This window comes from Syngnathus leptorhynchus, chromosome 19 (genome assembly GCF_054491065.1).
Source record: "Syngnathus leptorhynchus isolate UIUO chromosome 19, UIUO_Slep, whole genome shotgun sequence".
Lineage (NCBI taxonomy): Eukaryota > Metazoa > Chordata > Actinopteri > Syngnathiformes > Syngnathidae > Syngnathus > Syngnathus leptorhynchus.
Window position 1 is genome coordinate 5,650,985 of NC_141213.1, and position 22,221 is coordinate 5,673,205.

General features: G+C 42.5%; 4 protein-coding genes across 7 annotated transcripts; 2 read left to right on the forward strand and 2 right to left on the reverse strand.

Annotated features, from left to right (window-relative positions):
- Nucleotides 1-929: 929 nt before the first annotated feature.
- Nucleotides 930-13,466, reverse strand: LOC147041826 (sperm-associated antigen 16 protein-like). 4 transcript variants are annotated; one of them, XR_015069160.1, is made up of 3 exons: nucleotides 12,905-13,466; nucleotides 1,239-1,381; nucleotides 930-1,133 (listed from the first exon to the last, which is right to left on the reverse strand). XR_015069160.1 is itself a non-coding variant. In XM_085939020.1 (3 exons), the coding sequence occupies exon 3, from the start codon at nucleotides 11,856-11,858 to the stop codon at nucleotides 11,418-11,420; it is 441 nt and encodes a 146-aa protein (XP_085795146.1). In that variant the 5' UTR covers nucleotides 11,859-12,009; nucleotides 12,905-12,995; nucleotides 13,355-13,466; the 3' UTR covers nucleotides 11,324-11,417. The 4 variants fall into 4 exon arrangements, 3 of the variants coding, with proteins under 3 accessions (XP_085795146.1, XP_085795144.1, XP_085795143.1); XM_085939020.1 differs by lacking the exons at nucleotides 930-1,133; nucleotides 1,239-1,381 and adding an exon at nucleotides 11,324-12,009 and having other exon boundaries at nucleotides 12,905-12,995; nucleotides 13,355-13,466; XM_085939018.1 differs by lacking the exons at nucleotides 930-1,133; nucleotides 1,239-1,381 and adding an exon at nucleotides 11,324-12,009.
- LOC147041827 (uncharacterized) lies at nucleotides 3,702-6,907 on the forward strand. Its single transcript, XM_085939551.1, has 6 exons — nucleotides 3,702-3,844; nucleotides 5,175-5,222; nucleotides 5,997-6,107; nucleotides 6,177-6,293; nucleotides 6,435-6,506; nucleotides 6,584-6,907. The coding sequence occupies exons 1-6, from the start codon at nucleotides 3,722-3,724 to the stop codon at nucleotides 6,623-6,625; spliced, it is 513 nt and encodes a 170-aa protein (XP_085795677.1). The 5' UTR covers nucleotides 3,702-3,721; the 3' UTR covers nucleotides 6,626-6,907.
- Nucleotides 12,514-13,763, forward strand: ndufb4 (NADH:ubiquinone oxidoreductase subunit B4). The gene is made up of 3 exons (XM_085939021.1): nucleotides 12,514-12,744; nucleotides 13,401-13,544; nucleotides 13,629-13,763. The coding sequence occupies exons 1-3, from the start codon at nucleotides 12,568-12,570 to the stop codon at nucleotides 13,689-13,691; spliced, it is 384 nt and encodes a 127-aa protein (XP_085795147.1). The 5' UTR covers nucleotides 12,514-12,567; the 3' UTR covers nucleotides 13,692-13,763.
- hgd (homogentisate 1,2-dioxygenase) lies at nucleotides 13,762-18,925 on the reverse strand. Its single transcript, XM_085939016.1, has 14 exons — nucleotides 18,783-18,925; nucleotides 17,985-18,056; nucleotides 17,820-17,908; nucleotides 17,623-17,728; nucleotides 17,486-17,545; nucleotides 17,321-17,412; nucleotides 17,072-17,106; nucleotides 16,855-16,934; nucleotides 16,573-16,672; nucleotides 16,291-16,415; nucleotides 14,916-15,020; nucleotides 14,717-14,843; nucleotides 14,315-14,496; nucleotides 13,762-14,244 (listed from the first exon to the last, which is right to left on the reverse strand). Exons 1-14 carry the CDS (start codon nucleotides 18,795-18,797, stop codon nucleotides 14,101-14,103), a joined length of 1,332 nt encoding a protein of 443 aa, XP_085795142.1. The 5' UTR covers nucleotides 18,798-18,925; the 3' UTR covers nucleotides 13,762-14,100.
- Between the last annotated feature and the right edge of the window lie 3,296 nt (nucleotides 18,926-22,221).

The window sequence follows — 22,221 nt, forward strand, 5'->3', positions numbered from 1 at the left end:
GTATTTATGTGCAAATCAGAATAGATAATATACAATTAGATAATAATACAAGAAATGCAAAAAAATCGTTATGTATTTAATTTTTTAATCATTCAACACAATATTTTGAAATAGCACTGTCAACTTTGTGACTTGAGGCCTCCTATAGTTCAATTTATAATTACATCATTCACAAATGTAGCATTTATTAAAGGCTTTAGATAAGAAGCACGTTGGATAAAGGGGATTTAGTAATTATGATTTGAATTGGAATCTGCCAATTTTAATCTCTCTATCTTTTGTACTTCCATTGCACGTCAACTTGATTGATTGGCAAAAAGTGGACATTGCTGTGCGGGAAATGGAGCATCCAATAATTTGTCACGAGTCATCGTTCAGAGTGAGGACAGATTTTTTTTGGTATCCACTTGAACCTTACATCCTTGAAGGTTGTGCAGTTGGAAAGAAAAATTCATTTTGGGTTGCTCACCCATTTTGTTTGTTTGTGTGTTTCTTTGTTTGATAGCTGTGAGTCGCTGCCTGCCAACACTATTGTGAGAAAGACAATTACACCGTTGGGGAAACGTGAAGCGTTGCACAAATATAATGAGAAGCATAGGACTTATTTTTGAACCTCTTATCCGAATGGGAGGAATTGTATTTATGTCAAGAAAATGAGAGGTCTGCCCTGCCAGTCATGCAAATGAGACTAGCGATTGTGACACTTTGACTGAGGAACACAATGACTAAATTCCCCATGACCAGCATCCAGATGATATTTTCGAGATATGACACATGGTATTGTACAAATAGGATGTTTGCTCAAGACAATTCCATTAGTGCAAAGCTCCCACGCAGCAAGCATCCCTGTCTTTACTCACCTCCTACTAATTATTATTTTTTCCAATGAGGAAAGCCCACAACATATTGTGTGGTTGCTCTCCATCCGGACTACATTAGTCACACTAACTCCTCTGTGTGTCGTTTTATGAGTGTGAGTGAATTTGCGTGGTTCTATTTCGCAACCGTTTAAACGGGGAGGGATGGAGGTGCGTGGAAGTGTGCGGGTTATTTAGCAACTCATCATGTCATCATTCCAACAAGCCCGGGAGACAGATGATTCATTCATGAAGATACAGTGAATGAATTGGACACTAAAAAAAAAAATCTGCATCAATAAAGCCACACAAATCGTGTTGACAGTACATCATGCAACTAACAGCATATCAAAATAAAAATCAAAGATTGATCCAGCGCACCTGAGTGTGGAACAATCCTCGTCGTCTCACTGCCGTCGCAGGAAAGCCGTCCACGCTCGCTCGCATCCGCACGCATCTTGCTCCTCTCCCAGCCCACAGTGGCATTGTTTGAATACAACCGCTTGCTGCCATGGTAACCGGAGCTGAGAGACCATGGGATAGAAATGAGAGATAGGGAGAGGCCATGACCCTGTGCTTGCTCATCACGTCATTGCAGGAAAGACAAATTGGCTTTAATGAGAACCTTCCTGTTTGAATCACTGCTTCGTTAAGCTCTTCAGGTATGCATGGAAATGGTCGGCTGACACAATCTCATTTAGAGTCCTTGTTCGACACGCGTGCGGAATTTGACGCCAGCTCCGATATATTAAGAGCGTAATTCCAACAGTGTGCCACTTTTCTATTTCGGGTCATATTCACACACGCTCGTGACCCACTTCCTGGCGTTGGCAGTATACGATTGGCTCGCCGCTACTATTTTAAACCGCACCAAGGTGTTGATCACACCCCCGAGTCGTTGTTACTTTGAATTGATGGGATTGATGTGCCGTGAAATGAACACGCTTGACTGCAGGAGCCATGTCGACATGAACATTTTGAGGTATTAAATGGAACTACAAATGCATCACACAATTCTGTGATAGGTGGCTACAAGGTTAGCATGGCATATATTCTTATGAATTTTCATTGTTGGATTTAATATGATGATAAACAGCAAGCAGTGTGAAATTAATAGCGCTTTAAATCATCATTCTTGTTTTGCCATCTGTGTTGCTCAAGATAATATTGTGGCCATTTAGTTGCTTACTTTATGTTGTTCAATAAACCAACCAGCCGGACGTAATTTTAGGTTAAACATTTCCTCTGATACAAACCCAGCAGCACGACCGGGTGGTACTGATAATCAAGTTACACAATCAGAGTCAGAGGTGGAACAAGTAGACACGGATTTAAAAAAACAGGAATATATCAAAAGAAAGCTGGAATCTCAACAAATGGGTCATGCATGACAAATGCTTTTGGATAACCGGGTCAGAACAGCCATTAAAGTTCCTCTGAGTCATTTGCTATATTAGATGCGTGAAACATCTGCAAATGTCCCTAAAGTGACAAAAGGGTTTGCCTTTAATTAGTCTCAATGAAGAACATATTTCCACTAATTCAAAACATCCATCATTGCGTGAGTCATGTGACCCAAATGTTGTTTCCTAAAGCACTGCCTAACAGCTGTGTTTTGTCTAGCCACCCTCACTCACATACGACATGGCATCTCATCCTCAGTCTGAGGAGTCACGTTTTTACGTCAGAGCGTCATCTTCATCACAATGATGAAAAACTGAAGAAGAGGGAGGCCCGAAATGACTTCCTTTTGGGATTTCTCATAGCGTGGGATATTTCTAATAAGACATTTTGATGGCAAGGCTTCAGATGAACTCAGTGTTGTTTTCATGAGGCTAATAGTATCGCTTTACATTTCATACAAATTCAGGCCAAAATCGCTTCCTATCTGTCCTCTTGAGCCCGTTCTGGCTTGACTGCCAAGAACACTTCCCTCTCTTTGTCTCCAGGCTTAAACATATCCATCCATCCATCCTCATCTTCAGCCCTGCAGTTGCGGTCTCGCTTGAGAGACATTTGCAATAACAGTCTCTCCATAACTTTTCAGCTCCTTTGGGAAATTGTGGGAGTTGGATAACAAACACATCTTTCACTGATATGTCAACTTTCCAATTGGCTTAACCCGGTGAAGAAAGTTAGTTTGTGCCTTTTCTCAGCAGTACTTGCTGGAGGCTTGAAGACATTATCCTCCGAGTCACTCCTTCCATGGTGTAACACACCTTTAGACAAGCTGCCTATTCATGGCTACTCGCCCCCTCCCCTCCTCCCTCCGTCCGCCCATCCAGGAGATCCATTCTTTCTGGCAGGCAACATTGTAAAGACTCCCACATAAGGTGTGCTAAGTGCTTCCACAATGTATAAATCTGCTCATGTGAGTCACACAGTAACCATTTTAAGACTTTTCCAAATGGTTATTGGGTTTTCCTGAAGTGAAATTAAGCTACAAACACGTCTGCATATGCTGTGGGAACTAAACAGGGATTTTTTTTTTTTTTATTGTTTAAGCAGAGGTGTCATAAAATCCAGCCCTTGGGCGGTTTGCGCCCTGCTATAAATTTTTATTTACCTGTCTGCGGCATATATGTGGCAACTAATTGTTCAAATTGACAATTGATGGGCTGAGTTGAGACTTGATGTTTTGGTCAAGGTGGTAGTTGCGGGGCTGCTCCTGAACATGTTTGTGCTGGACCGCAGGCCACTGGCTGCAGGCGTGGAGCGCCTGGCTTGCGGTGGGCTGCGTGTCTGTGTGAACTTGAAGCTGGCATGGATGCACGTTTCCCAGCATCTGGTCCTCATTAGAGGAGCCGAGAGTATAAAGTAAGGAGCTGACAGGGGCTGGGAACATTCGACTTCCAGACTGGATCATGGGCTTTACTATGTGGCTGTGTTTGCTCTGCCTGCAGGCGAGCCTGCTGTCTCATGCGCTTGACTGCTCGGGAGGAAGCCTGGCCGACTCGTGCGTCAACACGCAGACGGCTGACGAGCAGGTAGGACTATTCTTCTCGCCGATGTCCTGAAGACGACTGCCAAGGTCGCTCATCGTCACAGCGAAAAGAGAGGAAATGATTCACTATTTAGGATGAACAATTTTTCTCTCTATTCTGAAAATGTTTCATGAAATCAATTTAACATTCTTAAATCAAGGGGACACAATCCAACCAGTTATATGATTCTAGTAACTTAAATGCTCAAAATAGATCACAGCAATCTGGAATCAAATCTGAATTCTTAGCCAAATAAAAAAAAAATGCTTTTATTTGATTTGTTTTTAAGGTAAAAGTGTTGTGTGACATATTGGACATAATATGAACCATTCTAATGCATAAGAGATTCAAAATTATCCACTAATTTAATCTTATAAATACCATTTTAACTTTCATGGAATATTTAAAGTCTCATGGAATGTACATTATATGATCAAAAGTATATGGATACACAACTGTGATTATATTCTGGACTGTTTTACACGTTTCACTTTGAAAAAGGCCTTTATTATATTTATTGATTGATTCATATTTTGTGTCGAGCACAAACCATCAAAAACCTTTGCGGTGGACGACAAAAGATTCAGCTCCAGAATCTCCTCGTAAATTCCGCTCAGCTACAAAAATGCCGACTTACTCTGAAATATCATAAAAAAAGCTTTCACAGAAGAGTTGTGACTTGAAACGTCAATATTTGATTTCATTTTAAATTTGGTGGAAGTTCTTGTGTCCATATATTTTTCTTTCAATTGGACTCCCTGGAAAGAGGCAGCTATTGTGACAACACTAGCGGTCAAGTGTGCTTTGAGATTGCAGCAGACAAAATAAGCCTGAAAAGCAATAACATATCATTAAATTGCTATACTGGCACAGCATCTCATTGTAATGGTTTTTACAGCCATAATGCCAAAAACACCCAAAATAAACCCGCTGTGGAACAAAAATCCCTTCTTTTTTTTTTTTTTTGGTGTTGTTTCGTTTTTGTTTCATGTGGCCGCAGGCTGTTTGACTTCAAACGTGCGGTTAAGCATTTTTTTTTTCAATGTAAAGTCCTGGTGTTTTGTCCATAAAAGTCCTCCTCATCTGGGCTATGAATTGTGCAGCTGCAAGAGTTGGAAAAAAAAAAAAAATTGTCTGCCCCGCATGGAAGAATTTTCATATAGGGGAAGGAACTTAAGGAACTTTCAGTTAATGGAAAGGTAATTACGGTGCGTGCACGCAATTTTGAGCAGTAACAGAGGTTTAAATTGAAGTTAAAAAGGAGTTTAGAAAAAATATAGCAAATATTATGATGCTATCGTTTATCATATGCACTTTCTCATTCTATTCTCAGGCAAGCGATCAAGCCCCACCGCGGCCATTAGCTGCAAGTGAAGAACAGGTATGTGCCACTTTTTAAAATCATCTGTCCACATTCTGCTCAAATGCTTATGTGAAGATAAGTGAGGAAAATGAAATAAATTATAGCCTGGTTGCAGATTTTAATCATCTGTACACCGTGAAATGCAAAACAGCGGCATCAAAGCTATTAAGATGAGATCAGTGATACATGGAGTTGCAATAAAGCTATAGCGGTGTGACCATGGAAACATGCTGGAGCCCAGATGAGCAATCTGGCTTCTTGACAGCTCGGAAATACAAAATGACGTGATGCATGTTCCAATTATGTCAGCGACAAATAAGACACATGCATCGATGTGCTGAAAAATGGACACAATCATTGGAATGTAGGTCAAGGGCAATCACAGTGTCACAACTAGGGAAGGTCAATGATTTTGAGTTTGATCTCAGGTCAGTGAAGGATGAAAAGAAAGGATCCGCTTTTTTTTTTTGTTGCAGAAAATAATGAATTATTGATGAAGCCAAGAACCAGCAGCAGTGTAATAAATTGACCACAAAATTCAAATTGGAAATGTGTTGCCTCTCATGCCGACAGTCCATTTGTTAAGGTACAGGCGGGATCAATAACATTTCCTTGTTTATGGTCTGATCAATGAAAAATGCAGGAAAGGATTTTTATGAGTGTGAGTAAATGGACTTGGATGGCTAATAAAGCCAAAGTAACAGGATTTAGATCAATACTGGTGCCATTCCATCCAGGTCATGTAAAAATCCACACGTATGGTTCTGCATGATGATTGTGTCACCGTTGTAGGTTCTGTTCAGGCAGAAGAGACAGTTGGAAAGAAGAAGCCACGCCCACCCGAGTCACGCCAACCTTCCTGGCGCTTTCACTGTAAAAGGCTTTCCAAACAGTCTCATCCAGGTAAATCCACACAAGCCTGTGTGCATACTTGCAAGCAGGCGTGTAATTGCCGTGTCAACCTTCCTCTAGGCTGATAGGTCCAGGCGACACTTGTCTCCATCGACGCATAAGAAGAAGAACAAGCGTAAATCCCGCGTCGGCTCCTTTTCCCTCCTTAGCAACGATAAGAAAGCCAACCCCCTACAGGTGAGTCTCCATGACAACCCCAGAGTCCGTCCATACACAGCTGGGGCAAAGAGCCTTGTTGTGCAGGCTGGATCAATGATCTCAGGGCTCTCGAGACAGATTGAAATAGACATGAATGCTTACGATGGGCTTGTCCTTCAGGTGATCAGAGCGAGAAGACAGGTGAAGAACGAGCAGCCCAAGTCCGCTCGCACTGGGACTTTCTCTGTCCTGGTGAGTCATCATCTTAACGTCATTTTCTCCCTCCGTCCAAAACATTCATTCTCATCACATGTGTGTTTTCCGTCCAGGGAGATCGGCAGAACAGAATGGAAGAGCCAACAGAAGAATAAAGACAATAATAGAATAGGGTTATGTTGTTATGGTGGTTGAGTCAGCATACACGGGAAGAGATCTTAGAAGGAAACAAATCACAAGCCTACGAGCAAGTTCATTGCTTGGTGTGTGTGTGTGTGTGTGTCCATCATGACTGTTTCAACTCTAAGATAGTCTATTGATCCGTTAGCAATGATATGCTAATCGAATATGCCTGCATGTTATGAAAACACTTAGCAAAAGATACATGAGGCATTTTTGTTCATGACTATTATATTTTATCAGATATGGAGGGCTATATTTTTGCAGAAATGTTTTGTTATTGTGAGTTTTCAATAAAGATTTAGTTGGGGGGAAAAAATGTGTTCTCACGCCTCGTTACAGATTTTATTCGGGAGACTACGCCCACACTTGAAGACTCAGTGTACCATTAAGCCATTTTAGATCAGTTCTTCATGCAGCGTACTCGTTCCCTCCCTCTCGCATACATTTGCCACTCTGGCATCTGCAGAATTGCCTTGTATGACTGACTCATAAAAGCAAAAATCAAAAGCTTCGGTCTCTATTTACAGATGCCAACGTTGCAGGTACACTTGAGGGTTTGAAGGGAGAGGGCGGGGAGGGCACCAGATGTCGGGGGGGGGGGGGGGGGGGGGGAATGGCAGTTTGGACCATCTGTTTCATGCATCATATTACATCTATTCAAATATCTCATGTCACTTTTAATTCATTTGCCCACAAAATGGAAACAGTGTGGTCCAGACCAGCAGATTAGGCTGGAGTGCTTCTGCAGGACACTGACGTCAATGCGCGCACATTAACCGGAGCTTGAACAACAACTCTGCCTATTTACAGCGTCCGGGTGAGCCGAGATTCAATAAATCACCCAATGAGTGATGGCTTGGAAATAAACCACGCAAGGCTGATATCTAAAAGGGGATGGTCGCAAAACCCCCATCTGAGTCAATCTGACGAGCAGAACGGCTACATTGCAAGACAATACCGATCAAGTGTGTGTGACTCATGCACCGCTCGTTTACCAATCAAAGCAAGCGGCCATTAAGATGCTTTTGAGGGTTCTTCCGTGCAAGCGAAGGAATTACCTGACACTATATTATTCCCAGCAGAAGCGCATTAGTGATACTGAATATGCTCCGTCTCATCTACTGGAGTCATCACACAACCTGGATTAGCGGGATGTGAGTGGTCGCCTTGGTTACAAACAAATATGGGATGCCAAAAACAGTGGCGCTCTACAAAAAAAACCAAGGTCTTATTTCTATTCACAGGCATCCAGAGCTGTGGCCTCAATTTATGTCCTCCACAAAATGGAGTAGGAAATTGTACTAAAAGACGAACAGTATATTTTGTGCTTGTGCAAACTGGATAAGTTTAAGACCACCCCAAAATGTTAAAGTTATTATTATTATCATCATTCATTTTATGATACAGTTTCATAATTATATAAAATATAATAATATCAATAATAATCAAAAATGTCTAACTACATTATGAAAGCTTATGCATTTTGGTAAAACAAAAATCCCTGCCTTCCACATACATACACTGTCAGAAAAAAATGGTACAGACAAAGCCTACAGGGTTCAAATCATGAATTACAATTTGTGGTTAGAAGAAACAAATGATCAAAAGAACCATGTGGGGGTACAAACAAGTCAGACAAGTCTTTGGGAGTGACTGTAGTTATACTGACTGTAGTTCTTCTCGAATAGAAAGAAACAGGTGGAAGTGCTACCAAGTGATGGCTTCCATCTAGTGGAGAATAGTGTCATTACAACTTAAAACCGAGCCATTCCCTCATGACTGGGGCAATTGTTGAAAAGGGTGTTCCATCACGGGATTTTTCACACAGCATTTTTTTCTGTGTCGTGGTGACTGGGTGAGGAAAGAGCCAACAAACAGTGGACCGGTGTTAGGAAACGCTGTCGTCAACGGTGCCACTTTCCCGTATGGCGTGAATGTAGTGAGCAGACTTTTACGGTCAATGTGCTTTGCAGGCTCCAGAAACCACCGCTTAAGTGTTTGTCGCCTGTTGACCAAAGCCTCTCATCATAAACAACATGAAATGTGGATGAGCATTCAAGTCTAAAAACAAGGTTGGGTCATCTGGCTTGTGATGATTGGCCAAACCATCGGCTATGCTCTATTTCAAAGCGGTTTAGTTAACATCTCCTCACGTCCATCATGACAGTTCGAATTGAATGATGGCAACCAGGAGAAGACCGATGTGACACTGGATGCCGAAAGCAACCTCACTATACAATCAAAATCTTACTGTCATTTCATCCTACCATCAAAGCGTGGAATGTTTTGAGCGTATTTCCTGTGTGATTTTGTGGTGATTGACAGTAAGGACGAGGTATTCCCTTTCCAGTGTCCGCGCTGTGAATCCCTCTCATCTATTTCTGAGCTGACCGCATACTGTGACCACGCGTTCAAGCTGGATTCGGCTCGTTCCCCTTTTTCATCTCCTGCCGCCTCCGATCCAATCAGACGCACAAGAGGGGTCCTTGTGTTCCCTCAAGGCCGCTTCACCCTCCCTCCCTTCTTTTGGCCTGACACCACTCCTCCCATAAGTGCCCCGGGCCCGCCAAAACCATCCAGCAAGTGGTGTCACAGAAGGATCACTCATCTCGCTCTGGTGATGAAAGCATCAAAAGAAGAAAGCATAAAATGGCCCATCTGTTGCAGAGATGTGTGTGGGAGTCTTTTTGCTTCCATAAAACAAAACAATCCAAAGCGTGGTCCTCACTATCTGACACGTGTTGTCACTTTTGAATGAAATCTAGTGATTCCCTTTTTTTTTTCCTGTCGCCTTTCCTAATATTCTCGCTGCATTGAAACATCTTCATTGGTTTTTTTTTTTTTAGAGTTGATGAAATGCAACATTTGTCATACACGCACCCAAATAGATTGCTGTCCCTTTTTTATATTCCTACGGCAATGTTATCGGCAAAAAAGAAAGTATTTATTGGTTGAAAATTGCTGACTTGGCCTCCAGCTGCCTGCTTTGTCAATATCACTTAGTTTAGGTGACAACAAAACCTCTAAATCCAGGAGTGATTTGTTTGATTAACCACAATTAAATGTACTTGCCCAATCAGGAACAAGTGTTGATTACAATGTCGACACAATTGCCTAAATTAATCTGTGGGAGATTGATTTGCTCCGATACACATGAGTCCAGTAAATAGATGACCCTTGCTCTGCGTTTGATAATAATAAAACGTATAAAATATGGTGCTACAAATTACATTTTTACTGAGTTGAAGTCTTAATTAAACAAAAAATATATATAATTATTGGTTCCTCTAATGTGATTCATTGCAGCATAATCTCACGAGAATTTAGTAGGAAACGCATAAAAAAGCAAATCAGCACTGTAGCATATTCAGTGACTGCTCTTAATTGACTGAAAATATGGTGGCAAGTGACAACGCACCCTCAAACATCTCAGAGATGACCATATTTGGGGTCAATGAGGTTGGTAGTGTCCCACTAGAGGGCGCCGTTCCCCATAAAAATGTGTTTTATAATGAATGTAAGACCAGGAAAAATGATCAGAGCAATTCTGTTGATTGTGTTTTCCTTTTCTCTTTTTTTTTCCCTCTGTATGCGCACTCGACAGTAAGGAGACACCAAAGTAACAACAGGATGTGAAGAGTTGGGGTGAGTCAAGAGACCAGACAAGCAGGAAGGTCAGAACTTTGAGCATGGCAAGCAAGGGTGGAAATCCACTGACCGTGAGGTATTTGGGATGTGGCCGCAAAGTGGGAAAGGAAGCTTGGAGGTAGGATGAGAGCAGACAGGGAGGGCAGCTTGGGTGGTACAAAAAGTAGCTTTTGTCTCCTTTCAACATCACCTCAACGACATCCCGTGCGTGTGAAACTTACAAAGTCTTTATGTGCCCTTTCTGAAAACAAGGGTGGAACAATAAATTCCTATAACATTCCTCAAAGGCTAGAGACTCATGGAATCTCTGAGGCAGGAAATATTATGAATAAGAAGCAGCATGAGGTCATCGTCTGTAAGTCTACAAGCCACTTCAAGGGGCTCTGGTAAAGAGCAAAACTATATTGGGGAAGTGGCTGCAGAAAGAAACCTGCTCTGGTTTTCAAAGCTTGACTTCATCCCATCTGTGTCACATTCCATCTCTTTGCACGTTGGAAAAAAAAAAACCTCTTCCATCGGCTCAGAAGTCAACTAAAGAGCTAAATTATTAAAAAAAAAATGCATCAAGTTGAATGACCACCGTGTTAACAGGCTTGATGCTTGTTGGCCGAGGGAAGTACGAACTCCCTGTGAATTTTGATTCCTAACTGCAAAGCGGATGGCTCTTCAGATGTCCTGGAGGGGAATCAATCATTTTGTCAGCCTTTCCGGCACTGCAGCATTCAAAGAGCTTTATCAGCATCTCTGTAACCAAGGCAGCACCACAGACAATTTGTATGCAATCCACTTCAACAGCTCACCATGACATATTGGAAATGATCCTTTCGAAGGTTGGGAATAAATGACCTTATATATATCACATTTCCAGATCATATTTTAGTAAACGCTACTATTTTTATGTCAGCAGATAACTCAGGCTGGAGCCTTGTCTTAAGTGTTTTCTAGTAAAACACTGCCCTCTAGCGGCTATATGAAGGAAATACATCAGGTACCAAGAATGAATTCTTTTATTAAGGGGGAACTCCTGTCCTTTTAAGACCATACTAAAAATAACAACAAAACATTTATGCTATTATGAAGTAACTTGTCTTAAGTGATCTGTTGTTTTTCTGCTCCTTATCTCTTGGCACAGTGGGGGGATTGACTTTGAGCAAGGTTCAGCACCTTGTCTCTCCCCAGAGCAGCCCGCATAGTCTGCTCGACAAGAACCTGAAGCTTGTCGTCCATTCTCCTGAGTGCACACTCGTACGTGTGACACTGGGCCTTGAGCCTCCTCGTATCCTCCAGCAGTCTGTTCTTCTCCTGGCTAGCACGCTTGCGCTTCATAAACTCCGTGTCTCGGGCCTTCTGCACCCTCGTCAGCGTCTCGGCCGAGGTGGAGGCTGCCAGCTGGTATTCCTTCCTCTCCCGTAGCGCGTTCTTCAGTTCGTTGTGCAAACGCTGGTTCTGGATGTAAACCTTGGGAACCTCGTCGAAGTGCTTGGGATGCAGCAAGCCCTTCTGCACCATCTCCGTCCACTCCGTTTGGAAAGTGTTAAGAGTTTCTGTCATCCTCATTTGACTGAGAAAATTGCGGACCAACTCGTCCGCAGTGATGCGCGATTCGGAGGCGCTTGTACCGGTCCCGGAGAAATCTGTTTGAGTTTTCTTCTCACGCTCATTTATAGTTTGGACTGTAGCTTCCAAATCTTCTTCTCCTTCTGTAAAGCTGCAGTAGTCATCATCACCAATGTCATTATCACCAACCTCGTCATTTTCTTCATCTACTTCTGCTTCATTATCGGTAGGCCTTACGTCACTATTCTCATTAGCACCATCATCATCATGATCATCATCACCTACACCATTAGCACCATCACCATTATTATTATCTTCTTTACGATCAGGATCTTGTTCCATTGGGTTATCGTTTGGGTTCATCGTAAGGCAAAAAACAACACTATGCTTCCTTGAGCGGCATCATTCTTAATTCAACCCGAGTTGTAAATCCACCAGCAAAATGTGGCAACGTCCAAAAAACACCGTCAGCTCTCGTCGAATATATTTAAGTAGACAAACGTGGTGACGTTCGTATATCATCGCGTCACAACTTGTTCATGACTTTTCTGTAGCATTTCTCGGTCTCATCCGTTGTTGTTACCGGTGTCGTGGGTGTTTCTATGGAGACGGTAGATGAGTTCACGCGAGATGTCTCAAAATTGCGTCACCGGCGACTCAAGCCACGCGAGAGTTCTGTCTTCTCGCTTTCCGTCATCAGCGAACTGTCATGGCGGACTACCGAGAAGCGCCCTTGGCAACACGACCGAAAACATTGGACCCAAATGAATATTTTAACCTTTCGCCCGAGTATCGAAGGGCTGAGGAGGCCAGGGCGAAATTGCGGGCGAATCTGAAGAGGCAGTACCAGATGCAACTTAACAACCCGCATAGAAAAGAACTGATCGTAAGTACCGAGCTAACAGTGTCAACCTTGGAGAAACAATCAAGCTAACATGCTAACCTTGTTGACATATCAGTGATATCAAACATGACGTTGTGCAAATCAACAGTTGCTATGGGTTTCAAAGAATAGACTGAAACGTGGAAGAAATGTCACTACTCACCCAGAGAGGCTTCTTTTTTTTATCAGCTTTGAGGTTGCTGCAGCTTTCGGATGTCCATAGCTTCAATTAATGCATAAATCGTTGTTTGCTGCTGGAAATGAGTCTTCAGTCAAAAATATCCACAAGCAAGCTCATACTGGACGAAATTCCTTAAATGTTTGTCTGCTGCTGCAAACAACCCCTACTTCGGCCAAAAATAGCCACAAACAAACTCATACGGGACTAAACTCCTTCAAATAACTGCGACCATTCAAACTCCGTCACTTTAACATCCAAATATGAGAAGGTATTTGCTGTAGAAGTATTTGAAATGCATTTTTCATTTCAGTGGACACACCTGCAAAGCAGGTGCAAGAAACGTCTTCAATCACACCACTCAAAATAGTTGAAATGTCGGGAATACAAAGCTAAATTCCAATTTAAAAAGTGGAAGTAGGACAGACATTTTACCCCTGCGCTGAGCGAGTTTTAAAAAACAATTTTTCTTGTGTCACAGGAAGATCCCGCCTTGACACGCTGGGTGTTTGCCCGTGGCAACCCCTACGAACACTTCAGGCCCACCTTCAAGACATCTCTCTTGGGTACCATGTTTGGGGTTTTTCCACTCTTCTTCTTATACTATGTCTTCAAGACGGACAGGGTATGTGCACTAGTTGATTTAATTTAATTATATGGCTTAATTATGTGCCTCATCATACTGTATGTTGATTTTGTTTCTCCACAGGACAATCGAGAAAAACAGATTAGAGACGGAACTCTGGTACGCAAGTTCAGTTTGACATCATGAGATTCACTGTACAAAGACCATCCTGTCTCTTGTTTTGGTGTGTGTAATTATTAATAAAACAAATGTAGACTATCATGCACGTTTTGGTTTTATTTGATGAGATCAAGGTGAAAGCTGGGGAGAATCACAATATATTAATTGTATACATGTCAGGGTGGAATGACTTGTGAATAAACTGCTTTATGGGATGACAATATATTTTTTTACCCATTCAATGAAGTTATTCCAATTAAAAAAAAATTGAAAATGGATGGATGGGTAAGCACTTCAAATGACCTTGTCAAAAGCCACAAGCATAGAATAGTGAATACAGAGAAATTGAATGGATATATACTTTTTGGGGTATCATTAAAACATTTTTAGCTTTAGCATAGATTTTAATTAGCCCCGTTATGCCGTTACCCGTAATTTAGTGTTTTCTGGGCTTCCAGTTGGGATTAAAGTGGCTGCGTAGATTTTCCCAGCATTGGTAATAGCTCTTGTCAAGCTTCTGGCATGTCTCCAGACCCCACTTGGTCACGGCCATGCTGAGGGACGACTCGAACATGAATGCCTGAGGGAGGCACGAGGTTACAGATGTTCAATTTGGTTTTTATCATTCGTATTGTGTTCAGGGTTTTTACCATGGTTCCTTCAGCCACCCTTTCTGGTTTGAGCTCAGTCACGCTGTTCTTCTCAAAACATTCTGCGTCAGGGCCGTGTGGGGTCATGATGCTGTGGAGACTGGCCCCTCCTGGTTGGAAACCCTCTTCTTTGGCTTCATAGTGGCCCTTTATCAGCCCCATGAACTCACTCATGCAGTTACCTTAAAACACCAGCAGGGAGAGCTATTACACAACAGCAGAACATACAGTGGACGTGATGTCCAAATGACATTTTCTGGCCTTGTAGAGAATTAGTGTCAACATCTATTAGTAGCTATTACTGGCAAGTTAGAAATTACAGACGCAAGAGTTTAACAATAGGAAGTAAGGTGGACACAAATACATCAATTTTCCCACTCGTGGCCGAGTATTATGACTTACGGTGATAATACGGTGGACGGAAGGTGTGGTCGGCGACACCCCAGCGCGGAGGGAAGATGACAAAGTCGGCAATGGCCACACCCGGTCTGGTAGATTTGGCAGTCAACACGGTAAAGATGGATGGATCCTGTACAATATTAGATTTAAAAAAGGAACTCACGTGGAAGGAAAACATTCGACACAAATGAGAGAGACTCACAGCATGGTCAAAGGCCACACAGTTGATGACCATGAAGTTGTTGAGGTTGTACTTGTACGGTGTGTAGTTACCGTGCCAGGCGACCACGTTGAAGGGAGAGAAATTCTAACGAAACAGAACAATTCAACTGAGGGCAAGTAGGCAACTAACACAAAGCAATTTGAGAAGACCAACAATAAATGATGTCATTGTACTCCGGGGGTAGTGTTGCTTGACATAAAGGAAGGCTGGAGGAAAATGCTCATTATGAAAATAACGTTTGCTTCTCCTCCATTCCGGTTGTTCTTTGTGAGGCAAGTATTACTCAGTAATTGGCCCCCCCAAAAAAATCAAACTTTGACAAACTTTCATCATTTCAACATTCACTTGGTGTTGATGGAGGTGTACAACAGCAACAGTGGGTGCAAAGCTATTTCTTTATCTTGATTGTTAAAGAAAAAAAAAAAGCAATTTTGTAGCATTGCTCTTTTGAGAAAAAGAAATACAGCAGCAGCTGTAAAATCGATATAGTTCATTACAACTCAAGTTGTCTTCTTGACCTTGACAGTCTTTACACACGCATTGAAAATAAGTCCTAGTTCATTACATAACCTAAATCAACGAAACACACACACATGTGGAGTTGCTGCTGTACTCAAAAGATCTTGGGTCAACCAGGTGCCGGATTATTCCTGAACATTTATTTGCGGTGGCTGGGCTAGATGTGATTAAAATGAAAAATGGAAGAGAGTTGCACACGCACGCACAAAAACAAACATATTGGCCCAGTCAAGCAAATAATAAGTTAATTTGAGCAATTTTGCTGCTCGGCGGGGGGGACAAAACAGCATGAAAAGATGGGAGCATCTTCCCTTAAAATGAGACCTCCCATCTTATTTTCCTGGCCCCCCTTCTCAGCCCACGCTCCAGGCATCAGAAAAAAAAAGAAAAAAAAATCTGCCACCTTTAACCCACGACAAAAACAAAAAACATCCAAGAAAGACTTTAAATGTTTGACCTGTCTCCTCTTACATAATGAGCATGAGAACTTTTGTCGGCGATACTCCGAGTAAAATACGTTGGAATTAATGAATGGCTTAACTTGTTTTTTTTTTCTTCACTCATGAGCGTCTTAACTAATTCTGAGTCATTAAGACGCATAATTGAGGCGGAAACATTTGGATATTAAATCACCAGGGATGGCAAATCAATCAGCGGCGGTGGCGGCGGCGGCTAATGGATGACATGCGTTCCGAGGACAGTTCCCTCGTTAGTCATTGTCGCGCTTGACTGGTGTCTACTGAAGCGCATGCGGACCTCAAATGGGGTAATAGGCCAGAGAGGTTTGACGTGGCACACTTTGGAAGTACAAGGACGCAAAAAGCATACAAAGCACCTGTTGGCAAGCAAAGAGCTTTCCTTGGTACTTATTGATGACGCTGTAACCTGTGGACACTTCCCGATCCTCGTACCACGCCACCGGACACTGGAAGTCTCTCGGATTGGCCAGACCGTTGGCTCCTGCGAAAAAATGCCAATGTTGCAGTTTGATTGTTTTAAGTCCTCTTTACACGACAGTCAAATCCATTCAAAACTTAAAATGAGAAATATATATATATATATATTTTTTTTTAGAAGAAGGGTGCAGGGAGTCATTTTTATACGATTATATACGCACCTATAGGTCCAAGGTCAGGGAGTTCAAAATGTGCTCCATACACCTCCAAGATATAACCTCTGGTTTCTCCAAACACGTCCACGCTGAAGCGCATTCCTTGCTGCAGCAAACCCATCAAACATGGCGGCATTAAGAGGAACAAAACAAAAAAAAGCTTACAAATCCTTTTTTTATGACAAAGCTTGATGAGGTGTGTCACAATACCGAATCCATGTTGTGCAGACACGTCAACCTCTCCAAATACGGCCCGAAAAAGTGCCAGTGGATAGCAAGAAATAGTACCTGAATGACACATATCTCGTTGGGCTCCACCATCATCTTGCCAAACTCTGTGGTGATCAAGAGCTCACCCTGCTGTGGCACTATCAGAGGCAAACAGTAGATGGACCAGCAAAAAAAAAAAAAAAAACCATGAAGGAATAAGCGCACTCAGAATTGAGCAATCAGTGTTCCCGTGCCAGATAATGGTGTATACATTCCTCCTTTTTATTTTGCTCACCGATCAGAAAGTCTCCGTCGGAGTTGTTGAAGCATCTGGAACACGGGGAAACAAAATACAACATTTGGGTCCAGCTTCAAAATGGAATGTTATAAACACTCATTTTTCCTTTGCAAAGGTGACCATGCTTACTTTTGATTGACACAGCTAACAATATTTGGAGTTTTGCAGAGGTGTACAAAAATGTTGTAGCAATGGCCAAAGATAGAATTAACCTGTGTGTTACAAAGCTCAAAAATAAATTCTCACTTGTTCATCATGGAGGTGTTGCAGGTATACACGTGGATGCCAATGCCATTGCGAGATTTTGCATCGCCAGCCCCGCAGATGGTGTGCAGACCCTGCAAGATGATAATCCCACTGAAAGCCGTCCATTTCAACTCGTAAGAATGAAAGAGCGAGATGTAAACCCACAGCAGCAAAATCCACTATCTTCTCGGAAGACTTTGGAATGGAAAATGGCCGCCATCGCATCTGTTCGAATTTGCACAAATAGAATCTCATGATTCATAGATATATGTATATGTCATTTATTGATTTCAGCGTGTCACCTGGTTGGGATCAGGCTCCACATTGTCCCAGTTCTCCGTCAGATTCCCGCAGTCAGCCGGGACGAAAGGCTTATGCTTGACGGATGGGACAATACGATAAAGCCAGCTGTAAACCAGCACCGTTATTAAAAAGATCCAAATTAATTTGACACATGAAAACTGTACAATATATGGATCAATCAGACAAAGATGGAGACCTCCTCTTATTGGCCGGCCGCGGGCAGGTGAAGGCCGAACCAGAGAGCTGCTCAGCGTACAAGCCGTAGGGGCACACCTGAGGATTATTCTGTCGAGACATAAGACGCTGCATTCAGGTGCCAAAGGAAAAATGTTTATCCAAACTCAACTTGTCCGTGTCCTACCTGTCCTTCAGGAAGAGAACCAGGGCAACGAGGGTCTTCAGAGGAGAATTCGTTGCCAAATCCACACAAGTACTGCAAATTGAACAAGACACACTCACTCACTATGCGGCTTCATTGTAATGCAGGATAAATGCGTTCACGCTGTTTATAATTCAATTTGATGGCTCATCATTAAATGTTTTTCTTAATTGTTGTCACATGGATTTGTGACAAAACAAAGCACAGTCATCCATTGTCGGTCGGGTGTTCTATTAAAAAAAAAAAAAAAAAAAAAAAAGGCTAATTAAATCGACACTTTTAGTGATATTGCTACTGAAAAATTTGCAACACTGTATAACTAAGACATGTTTAGAAATGTTGCTGAGTCATTGTTAGTGTGCACACTCAAATGTGTTCCATGTGTGGAACTCTGTCTAAAAATAAAAATAAAAAAGAATACAGCTTTTATTTTATCGACATTTTATGGACTATACTGGCTTTGTTTTGTGACTTTTGCTTAAAAAGTTTCACGTTTCCATGGGCACATCTGGGCAGCTGTTGAATGCTGCATCCTGATTGGTTAGGAGCAACACCGCCCGTTTCTCAGCCTGTCTGCTTTGCTTGAAGAGATTCAAGCTTATTTGTTGCACATTTAATTATTTTGCGATGGTAAAATTACAACTGATGGCGGTAAAATATTTCTCTCCCCCCCCCCCTCCCCGTCCAACTTCCTTACATTCCTATATTTAAGTTTTACACACCCATTTGTATTTGCCAACCATGAGAGTTATTTTGAAGCAAAAGAAACGTTTGCCTTACCTCGAGTTCAGCCATTCTGTCGTCCGACCCGGAGGAAGTTGCAAGAGTTCCACGAGGTATAAATGAATGACTCCCACAACATTCTCCTGGAGCAAACTCCGCTGCGTGGACGAAAGGGGCTGGATTTATTCTCTGTGTCAATATGGCTTCAATTAGGCTTTTGCAGACTGTGTGACGCAATGACAGAGGGCCTATAGCAAAAAAGGGAGAGAGAGAGGACAGGTCAAAGGTGGGACGGAGCACAAATAAAGATGAGGCTCCAATTCTGCCAGCTAAAACAAGCAGGAGACGTTTTGAGGTAACATGGATCAATAGATGAGGTTAATTAATCAACAATCAATTTCACGCACAGAATTTTCAACCAATATGACGACGCCAAGTTTCCATGATGGAAGCACAGTGAAATGTAAAAATGATTATTTTTGATTTGTGTCCCAAACATAGTTCGCCAAGGACGACCGCTTCATGCTAAACAAAAACATGCAGGGCTGGAAAAAAGGTTATGCATAAGGCAATTTTTTTCCATTTATCTTTCAAATAGGCCAGGGTCTACCCCAGCCAGGCGCACGTATCAAACCGAATCAATTTCGTCTTTCCCATTCATGCCTGGCTTGTCCATTTGGTGTGTTGTCGGGGAAGGGTAAATGAAGGCAATTCTCCTAGCGAGGCGCAAATAAACTCGCCGCTGCAGAAGTAACGCTTCCTCCGGCGAGGCGTGCAGTCAAGCCCGGGCCTCCCCCGCTGGCAGGCAGTTAGGGTGCTGCGCCAGACGAGAAAAGCCCAAACGATGGCCCGATATCATGTCCCCGTTCCCGGAAATTGATCTGCAGCTTGGATGGGGAAAGAAAATAGGCCATTTTAATCTCATGATAGAATTCGAGAGTATTTGGGTGCAATCCGGTCGCTGCCCGTGCGCTTAAAGACAGGCGAAGAAAACTGTTGACAAATAGACTTGTATCTATGCATGCGTAAGTGGCCCAGAAATGTTTTGTTATTAGATGCCTGCTGAACCGAATGGTTCGACGGTAAACGGTACACTTGCTTGCCACAGTGTCCCACTATGCATAAACAAGCAATCACATGGACAAAAAGCACACAATCTTCACTTTGACTCCTATATACAAGAATAAGTCTTAAGCCGCCACAAGCTTTTTTTTTTTTTAGTTAATTTTTTTTTTTTCCCCACAGCCTCAATCAACGACATAATAAAATTGTAAATAGGACTGATGTTGGTTGTCATTTTTTTGCAGTGACATCAATTTGGCCTTGATTTCAATTTAAGATTATGCAAGGCAGCGATTGCACGAATGAGAGTGAGTTTCCATGTCCCGCAAAAGTCTCGAGCTGTAAAAAAAAGAAAAGAAATTGATTGATGAATGGCACATATTTTGACAAATATTCTGCCCACAAATAATTCTAATTTAGTGGCAAGAATCTTAAGACAATTGATAAAGTCAACAAAAAGTCACGCCTAGACAAAACGGTCATTCCCACTGATGTCTCCATAGGTGCTGCTGTTTTGGTTAACAACAATTCCGTTTCAGCAGTGACCCCAATTCCCGGCTAGACATTTGAATTTGCCTTCATGTGGTTGCACAAGTGTGAACACCCTCCTATAACTGCTGATGTGGCCAGATATCAAAGATTGAAGTAACTTGACCACTGACCTCAACTAGTTGCTCACTGCTGAGTTATCAACCGTGAATTCTGAGATCTCCTAAGAAATATCTGGGATACTGTAATTGCAGCGGGGGCTCTAAAATGTTCAATTAGCCCTGACACGATACATCCGGCGACTTCCTCGCTCTCCCAAATTTGACAGCTCCATTTAACACTGATTAAATTGGCAAGGACACGTAAGCGCCACCCTCTCGGTGAGTATCTTCCCAATCCTATCCATGGCCTAATGTTATGCAAATGGATTAATATGAAGATAAAAGAGTATTGCGGCGTGTGGCGCTCTGCTGGTTCAAAAGCCTTGTGTTTCCAGGACCATAGCTCTAACAAGGAGGGCGCTATTCAGGGGTCATTAAACGATGGCCTCCCTGACACGGCTCCCACTCCCCGCTACCCGCGTTGGCCATTAAAACGACTCCCACCCACACCACAACAGGCTCGGCAAATGCCTTTTAGCGCCAGCTCCTAGTTTCTTACACATCACAGTGTCACAGAATAGAAAATTACACTCTCCTCCCACAGAGAAAATTGCTTTGGAATTGCTTGGTTATAAAGATGTGCCTTAAAGAGAGAGGGGCGCTAACAATAAAAAATAAAAAAACACAATTACTGAAGCACTCGAAGGACGATTCCTACAAGTTAATCAAAGGATTTAGCAATTATTCATGTCAATTATGTTGTGTACTTGTACTTTGTGATGATAAGCCTCTGTACAGTATTTTCTTCACATTCACGAATGGCGTACATGTGAATAATGCCCCCCCATATCACTCGCACTTGCTCTTTGCCAAATACGATAAACAAATGGAAATGAGTCAACATAGCTCGGCAGCCTAGCCAAAATCAAAGCACCATAATAAAGGTTTTGTTAAATGAACACCAACCGCTCGGTGAGTGTCACTCCAAATTGAGCATTGTTATCTTTGTAAGGGCAGAATTTGGGAAACAAAAGGAGAACTGAAAACAGCCAGAAGTGGCACTACAACAGAGGCACAATTGGAGGGACAAACACCAGGCAGGGGCGCCATGAAAGGAAAAAAAGTGGAAAATAGAAAAGACTTTTGGCACTTGGACAAAACCGGGCCTTGAAGCCACAAAGGATATACGTATCCAGTAATGGTACTGGTTTGGTATTTGTGACAGCACGCTGACTATTTTCTCCGCTTTGGACTCAGTAACATTTTTAGGGAGGTCTGACAAGAAGTGTTGGAGAGCAAACAATAAGGTGTACATCAATCATGTGGAGTCTTCAGGTGCACATGCAGCTCCTGCTGTCCGTCCCCAGTCCTGTCATTAGATCATAGGCAGCTTCAGCTTTGGGGGTGTAGCTCAACAACCTCTCAGAGCAATTTACAGGAGTGGGGGTGACTCTCCCATCCCGGCCTGCAAGTCCCTTAGCGGGTGGCTCCGCGGCTCCGCCATCTATATTGGATTTAGGCCTTTCCCATGGAGAGGAAGTCGCAGCTGCAATGTGTTGTTATGGTGCACACAGTCAATCTGGAAGGCGCACTCCCCTCTCAGCAAGGAAGTTCTAACGACACACTTTGTATCTCAGCGGGATTGCACCTAGGTCAAGGTACATAGAGAAGATCATTTGAGCCTTCAGACTCAACTTTGTTTTTCTTATCCGCGTGGAAAATGTGCACTACAGGACTAATGTGTAAATCATAGGAAAAAAAAAAGAGCATTTACATAAAACTCAGACAAGGTCAGGCTCTTAATTTAGTCTAATCAACTGTCATTTGCATGGTGTCATTCGCTC